The following is an 8,152-nucleotide window of genomic DNA, read 5'->3' on the forward strand; positions in this document are numbered from 1 at the left end:
CACCCCAATCCCATCAGCCAGCCCTCACTGCTCCAGCTAGGGAGCAGAGGGGTAGAGCCAGCCCTGCTCTCTGGAGCAGACAGCCCGCCCCAGGATTGGAAAGCATGCTGGGGGACTGTGACTTAACTTGAAGCAGGAAGGGGTCTGGAACAGAAGTTTCATAAACTGGTTTGACCCAAATCAGTTAAGCCTGATACTACATCCAACCAGGTTTATCTTAAACCACTTTCAGCCATTTTGAAACTGGTTTATGTGCAATGAACTTCTGTTCTGCTACAGGTTTAAACCAGTTTCTGATCACTTAAGCTAATCAGAGTGTGAAGAAGTGTTTGGACAGGAGGTGGTGGCACAGCAGAGTGCCACCATGATGGTGGGGACATGAAACAAAGCCTATTGGCCTCGCCCCCCCAGCCTGCTCCCTGGAGGCAACAGAGCAGACAGAACAGGGGCCCTGCCCTACTCTGCTCCCTGCAGGTGGTGATGATGGAGGGGAGTGGAGGAGGGCAAAACCACAGGAGCTGGCTTCACCTCTTGCCCTTCCTCCCCCCTCTGCTCCTTGGAGGTGATGCTGGTGTGCAGGGGTAGAGGCCACTGGCGCTGGCCTCAGCCTGCTCCTCCCCCTTCCATTGTTGCTGCCTCGGAGAAATTGCACCTCAAGCTGCGGACAAGCAAAACTCATGACATGGGTGCCACTGTGTGTTAAGGTGCAGCAGGGTGAAAGCTGCAGGGATAGTGGCCCCTGCTGGGGCCACAAAGAAGCCTGCCATCTGTCAAGGAGATAAATGCAGGGGTTCTGGGGTCCTGTACCTCTAGCTGCTGACAGGCAAAACTCATGATCTGGGTGCTTGTGGTACTGTCTTGGGGGCACAGCAGGGTGAACGCTGCAGGCCAGCTAGGCCCTGCTGCAGCCATGAAGTCTGCCAGCTGTCAAGGAGATTGGGGAAGGGGAAGTCTGGGTTCTGGGCCCTGCACCTCTGGCTGCTGGCAGGCAAAGCATGTGTGTGTGCATGCATCTGTTAAGGTTTCCCCTTACTCAACTGCCACCAAGGCAGTTCAAACTACTCTGCCTTTTATGCAGTTTTTCTATTCCTCCCCCAGAGCACTAGGATTGGAAGGGTCCTCAGGGAAGAATGACAGGCACTGGCCAGTTACAGTCAATGAGAGCACTTCTTCCCCTGCTCCTTACTTTAGTGTGTTTCCTTGCAGACAAGCCCAGCTTGAGTTTCAAAACTCAAGAATACTTCAACTTGCCTCATTCCATTTTGCAGCTGTTTTTGCTGGTTTGAGCTCAAAATGAGTCAAAAGGAAGCTTCCAGCAAGTTTTGCAGTTCTAGTGGCTGTCCCATGCCCTACCCCAGCTGTGCAGGGCCTGGTGGGATGGGCACAGGGGTCCTAGGGGCTCCATCCCCTCTAGCCCAGCCAAGGCTAGTCCTCCTCTGGCTGGGGGGCCCAGGTGGTATGGGGCTGGGGTGATGCCACTGCCAGACAACAGGACCAGGGCCCATAGGGGAAGGCACCAGCACAACAGGCCTGGGTCCCAGACTACTCCCTCAGCCCCTGCAGATTTCCCCACAGCTGGCTGCAAGCACACTGCTGCTTCCCCCCCCCCCACTAGAGGGGGGATACACACCTTTAATAAGGTAGAAAGCCCTTGATCTAGTTAAGTACCTATCTACTTCAATGATCTTGTAGTTTCAGATAAACCCATGCAGAGATTCTTAGCACAGCCTCCTAACCTATCAGACACTGGCCCCCTCCTCCCCTCCCAGCAGCCCCAAGTTTAATCTAAAGAGGCAAGTTTTGTCCAAGTCCCATAGGCAAACCACACTCCAATAGGGTTGAATATTTTTGACAGGTATAACATAAGGCAGGGCTACACCCTCTCCTTTCCCTCCAGCCCCTCCCCCTTCTGTTGCTCTGCTTTGTTTTCTCCCTTACTCCTATTTGCCATGTTAAGAGGCTCTGTGCCACATATGGGACATATTGTGCATGCTGGCCCATTGTTTTCTCTTTCCCTATTAAAACCTTATCTGGGAAGTAGCATGAAGCCCCTTAGTGTAGGGATGGCAAGGTTGAGCTTTGCATCCCTAGAACTAGAGCCAGGTGCGGGCTTCTGTATCCCCATTCTGGTATCAGTCCCAGAAGGCTGCTTTTTGAGAGTCTGGCAATTCATTACCCCCATTAAAACAGAGAATGTGCCACAACAAGAAACAGCCATTTACAGATTAAAGTGAATATAGAAGTATTTTACTGAACATTCAAACTTCATTAAGACATGTGCAATATGGCAATTTTACTGGGTTTATCCCTAACTAAGACAATAGTATGATTGCTTGCTTGCTGGGGCTTAGTTGTAGGGTCCAGATCACACTTATCCACCAATTAAATACTTTATTGAATAAATACATACCAAACAAAAAAAATGCATTTTAAATGCTCTTATAAAAGTTTATAGTTATATGGAAAGGCCCTTCCAATTCAGTTTAAAATGCAACTACAATAAAGGAAGATATGCTAGCTTAACATAATTGGCTGATTTTATACAGCACTTATATCTTTTAGTCCATAAGTAAATTATTAAACGATAAAGAACATCTAATACAACCACTTCTATTGAACTAGGAAATAAATTTCTAATAAAGAAAAAATTTACAGACCCCATGACTTTTCTACCCAACCCCAACAGTCTAACCCTAAAGTGGATAAAGCCAGCAGCTTTCCCCACAAGAGCTCACAACAAACAGTCGCTTCGCTCATCAAATCTGTATTTCTGATCCGGTATGAGCATTGAGACGATTCAGTATATCCCCAAAGAAAGAAGCACAATGCACGTTGTGAATCGCCTATTCAGCAACAGCGAGCACTGCATTCCAAAACAATCTCATCCCAGGGACTAAATGAGGTCAGCCACATTCATTGGCATTTCCTCCACTGTAGTATTGTAGAAAGTCTCAATGTCCCGAAGAATCCTTTTGTCCTCTTCAGTGACAAAGTTTATAGCCACACCTTTCCTGCCAAAGCGACCACCTCTGCCAATTCTGAAGAAAAAAAAACAAACAAAAAAACAAAAACATATGAGGCATTAAATACAGACATATAGACAGCTGGGGCTCATAATACTTAAACTGTTAGAGCCGCTCATTAACTGCTGTTCGTTTATCTGCCTGGGGCCAGTTTATGCTGCATTTACAGGACTAGCTGCTAATACAAGTCAAGTTAAAAAAATTAGCAGTTAGTGCCATCAGCAGGGAAGAAAAAAAAAAAAAATGTCCAACCTACAGAGAATAGCAGGGCAAAAAGGTTACTGTTTTGACTGTCAACCAAGGTCCCAATGCAACTCCTTTTGGTACTGCGATACTAAGTAGAGAGCATGTTAATCCAACCCCACTATTTGGATTTTATAAATCCACCCACAACCAAACCCCCAAAGCACGGGCAGAGCTTGATCAGCCTATGAGACAATACACACATATTACATCTACTTAAAAAACAGCTAAGATTACCATTCCAGATATACTCCCAATTGTATTGTGTGACATGGAACAGTAAGCTTCAGAATTGTGAAAACCATTTAAGAACATACTGTTTTCACAGTGGGAAAACTTAGGCTTTTTGGCAGGGAAACCCAACCTAAATCACCACTTTTGCAACACCATTTTAAAAAGTCACATCAGTTAACCACCACACAGTTTTTTCTTAGCCAAACTGGCCAACAGTTCTGCCATCCTCCATGGAAATTGGCCAATGAAGCACCTAACAAAGAGCTACAATACAAGAAAATGACTCAATACTGAAAGACTTGGTGAATAATCATGACAAAAAATATAAATACCAACTCGCTCTTTATTCAAACTGTGCCGCTTACGAATCCACGTCCTAAATTAGGTCAACGCCGTTTCTGAGCACCATCTTGTGTCATCAACTGCTGCTATCGACTCCTGTATTTTTTTACATCAAGTAACAAAGCACAATTTACTTAATTTAAGGACAGTCACTAGGAAGGGGTTAACTAATTTCAGGGAAACAACACTCAAATTGCTACCCGAACAAACAGGTCAGAGTAAAGAATCCCACTGTAAAAAAAAGAACCACCAAGAATATAAAAATCAAAATCAAGGCACAGACTGTGAGCACAATTCAACCTCTTCACTTGCAGAGCAGGAATTACTTTCACTTAAGTTGCTCATGTGAAAAGCTAGTAGCTAAGCTGCAACAAATAACTTTGGGATGATTAGCTGTGGCCTAAGGAGGTGAGATCTAGCAGAATTTTCCAATTGCAGAGTCTGATACTGTACACTAACTAGGATTGGCATCAGATTCGTACACACACACACCCACACCTCCCCCCCCAGAAAATAGTAGTTCAGCAGCAGATAGCAGATGACATCTGCCATCTTACATTAACCTTCACTAAAAGTAAGCAGCTTTTGGTAGTAAGCCTGAATTGGCAGATGACTAGATTGGCTAACATTATACTAGACAGACATCTTAAGTTTTCCCACTGCTTTGTTTCATTGACTAACCAAGAAGCTCTGCCCCTCCCCCATTCCAGAACCATGTTACAGAACAACTGTAGGAAGACTGTACAAAGTAAAATGTTTAGTACTATTTATATCTAGGCTCTGTTTTATGGTGGGTCTGCATAAAAATTCATTCTTTTCTAGTTTAAGCAAAACTAGAAGGAAAACCCATATGTTTTTACTAAACATGCAGATAGAAGTTTTGTAAGGAAACATTTCATTTCATTTGAGATGCAGTAAAAGAAACAATGAATAAAGGTTTAGTTGCACAATGATGCACTAACCTGTGAATGTAGTTTTCACGATTGGTCGGCAGGTCATAATTTATAACCAAGGAAACTTGCTGCACATCAATGCCACGAGCCTGGAAGTCAGTGTAAGTTAAATACAAGCCATTCATTTTAGTTTGAAAGTTTACTTTGTTGACTACATTATAGTGATGGATTACAACCATGTAGTCCATAGTGGAGTGCAGTCTTTGCTTTTCCAAGAGCTCAAGTAGTTAAGGTCACATTAACCTTCACTAATTAAGAAGCTTTTGGTAGTAAACCTGAATTGGCCGTTTGAGGTGCTACTTATATATATCTATAAAAAAATAAATAAAAATAAAAAATAAATAAAATAAAAATATTTACCAACAAGTCAGTAGTGATCAAGACACGACTTGACCCCGATCTAAACTCTCTCATGATAACATCACGTTCTTTCTGGTCCATGTCACCATGCTGTAGAAAAATCACAGGTAAAAAAAGTGTTACGAGGCACAGGTAAGAGATTACTGGCACTTCAGAGGAGAACGCTCATTTTAAAGAGTGTATGAGACCAAGCGTCCCTACCTGCTGTGGTGTCAAGGCAGGAAGGGATAGTAGGAAACATTTTGCTTTGAGCAGGGGGAACGACAATACAGCACTTCACAGCTACATTGTAACTTAACCTGCTTCTCACATTAAATGGAGTACCAGTTTTCATTTCACTATAAAAATTAAATTTGCACAAGCAAAAATAAATTTCCATTACACTAGAGAAGCTCAATATTAAATGTCTGTATTGAAGAGCAGTCCTACAAGATCACAACCATCTGAGATGATTCTTACCAGAGCTGAAACTGTGAAGTCCCTTGCATGCATTTTCTCTGTAAGCCAATCCACTTTTCTCCTTGTATTTAGGAAAATAACAGCCTGTGTAATCGTCAGAGTCTCATACAAGTCACAAAGCGTATCCAGCTTCCACTCCTAAGGTAAATGGGAGGATATTATATTTAGATTGCTTAACCTCAGTCTAACAAACGGAAGTCTACACATTTGGGGTGGGGGGAGGAGAGAGAAAGAAAGGGGGAAGGGAAACAAGGCAACGGCAACAACAACAACAACAACAACAACAACAACTTAAAAAATCAGCACATTCCATTATAGAATGGAGGCAACACCACAGTTGAAATGAACTGGGCACATATAAAAACCCAAACAAACAACTGCTACACAAAAATCAGTTATAGCACTGAATCTTAAAAGACATAGGACACTGGACATTAAGAAAGAGGTCCACCCAAGTCCTTTTCAATTCAGTGTACAATTACTTTTCTTCCTGTGTGTACTCTGCTAGCATTACTACAGGAACCAAAGCAGAGCCCTGGTTCCTGTAATTTTAGCACAGTGCTTGAACAAGAAGGTGAACGAACACTTCCAAACAGCCTTATAAAGTGGCACCCACCTCTCTTTCAACATTAATGTAGAACTGTTTGATACCCTCGAGGGTCAATTCTTCTTTTTTCACCAGAATACGTATAGGATCTCTCATGAACTTTTTGGTCACTTCCAACACATCCATTGGCATTGTGGCTGATAACAATACAACCTAAGAGTTTGAGAGACATTCCTTCAGTATTGGGAGACGTCAGAAAGGCAAGCCAAATGAGAAGAGACACTAAACTATTGCCATATATATTGGCACAGTATGACCTTGCAATGTATTCAGAGCAGGGGTGGGCAATTCTTTTGGATGCTTACTGAGTTTTGGCAAGCCATCGAGGGCTGCCTGACAGGCGGTCAGGGGCAGATTAATATAAAAAAAAGCTTCCCAAATTTTTTTTTTTTTTTTAGGGGCCCCACAGGCCAGACAGAATGGCCTGGTGAGCTGCATCTGGCCTACAGGCCATGTTTTGCCCACCCCCAATTCAGACACACATATATACATACATATACATACACACACATAGCATAAGTGAACTACCAAATCAGCTTAAAGTCCCATATCATCTGGGGGCACTACCAGTTTGCATCAACAGGAAAGCAAGATGAGGATAATAAGCAGTTTTCATTTCGACAAGAGGAATAGCAATATAGTACATATGTGCACAACTTAATCTGCATCTCTAAATTTTTATTGTAAATAATTTTCCTTTTTTTACCTGTATATTTGTGCTTAGCTTTTGAAAAATCTCATAAATTTGATCCTTAAATCCACGGCTCAACATCTCATCTGCTTCATCCAGAACAAACATCTTAATCCATTTAGGTGCTACAAGACAGGGACAGAAGCATTTTACCAAACTCTGTGCATCTCAGAATGTTTACTGCATGCAACAGTGGATCACTACCTCTTCCCACGTGAGTAACCATTACATGAACCTTAGTGGTATGGAGAATGTTCAAATCATTAGCTATTAATCATCATCTCCCTTCCTGGGTGAATAATTCTTGCAAAGTTTTCAGTTGCTCCTAAAAGTTAAAGTCCAACCCAGGATCTCCCATGCCCCACCCACCTCTGCCAGCTCAGCAGGTCAGTCTGCGGGGCAAGGAGGGAGTGGGGCCCCAGCCAGGTTGCAGGTTGGGTGGTGGGAGGATCAGTGCCTGGGCAGCTGGTCTACTGGGGGCAGGCTCCTGCCACTGCACACACCCTGGCCCCAGGGGGTGTCCTCTTGTGTTCCATCCCAATTTGTATGTGGGGCTGAGGTGGATGCTGCTATGCCCTGGTCTGACCCTTGCCCCCTGCCCACCCAGCAGCAGGATGCATATGGCATTGTGCCGCTCCCAGGACAGCTGCATCTGGCTGCAAAGCATAGCAGCAGCATCCCCCTCTACCCTGTACAAAGATGGGGGGGGCGCACAGGAGAAACATGCCCCCCAAGCCTCTGCTGGAATGCTCAATTTGGACCCCACCCCTTCCTTCCCCCACATACTGACCTGCTCAGCTTGCAGCACATGCATGCTCCTAATCAACTAGCCATGTCTCTGCAAATCAACCAGTTGATTGTTATGTAAAATGTATTGAGAAGTAGTATTTTAAAACTGAATTTCCACATGTATTGCTTTGAATACATTTATTTGAAAAGTGTTCCACACAATGTTTTGCATCATCAAATGACAACATCAAAATATTTATTTCTGCCTATAGGTATTTAGACATTCACTAGTAAATGCATAAACGAGACTAAATTCAGTACTTACAGAGATAGCGTCTGTTTAACATATCAAACACCCGCCCTGGAGTTCCAACTACAATGTGCGGAGCCTCTGCTTGAAGCTTCTGCATTTCATTGCGAACATTTGTGCCACCAATACAAGCATGGCACGTTGCCCCCATATAATCTCCAAGGGCCAGAATTACCTTTTGGATCTAAAAAAAAAAAAAAA

The 8,152-nt window shown here is 43.6% G+C and overlaps 1 protein-coding gene across 3 annotated transcripts in view; it reads right to left on the reverse strand.

Annotated features, from left to right (window-relative positions):
- Positions 1–2,225: 2,225 nt before the first annotated feature.
- EIF4A2 (eukaryotic translation initiation factor 4A2) overlaps positions 2,226–8,152 on the reverse strand; it is an 8,727-nt gene continuing 2,800 nt past the window's right edge. Inside the window, exons 5-12 of one of the 3 annotated variants that reach the window (XR_002095050.1) lie at positions 7,967–8,135; positions 6,928–7,037; positions 6,231–6,374; positions 5,615–5,752; positions 5,156–5,245; positions 4,805–4,884; positions 3,833–3,938; positions 2,950–3,038 (exon numbers count right to left, since the gene is read on the reverse strand). Coding sequence is in view for 1 of the 3 variants with exons in the window: in XM_019503368.1 (XP_019358913.1) it covers positions 2,894–3,038; positions 4,805–4,884; positions 5,156–5,245; positions 5,615–5,752; positions 6,231–6,374; positions 6,928–7,037; positions 7,967–8,135 (876 nt within the window). In the remaining 2 variants the exon portion in view is untranslated. Of the gene's footprint in view, positions 3,039–3,832; positions 3,939–4,804; positions 4,885–5,155; positions 5,246–5,614; positions 5,753–6,230; positions 6,375–6,927; positions 7,038–7,966; positions 8,136–8,152 lie in introns of all 3 variants that reach the window. The other 2 variants (XR_002095051.1, XM_019503368.1) reach the window with 2 other exon arrangements.

This window comes from Gavialis gangeticus, unplaced genomic scaffold (assembly GCF_001723915.1).
Source record: "Gavialis gangeticus isolate Ggan-Ray unplaced genomic scaffold, GavGan_comp1, whole genome shotgun sequence".
NCBI lineage: Eukaryota > Metazoa > Chordata > Crocodylia > Gavialidae > Gavialis > Gavialis gangeticus.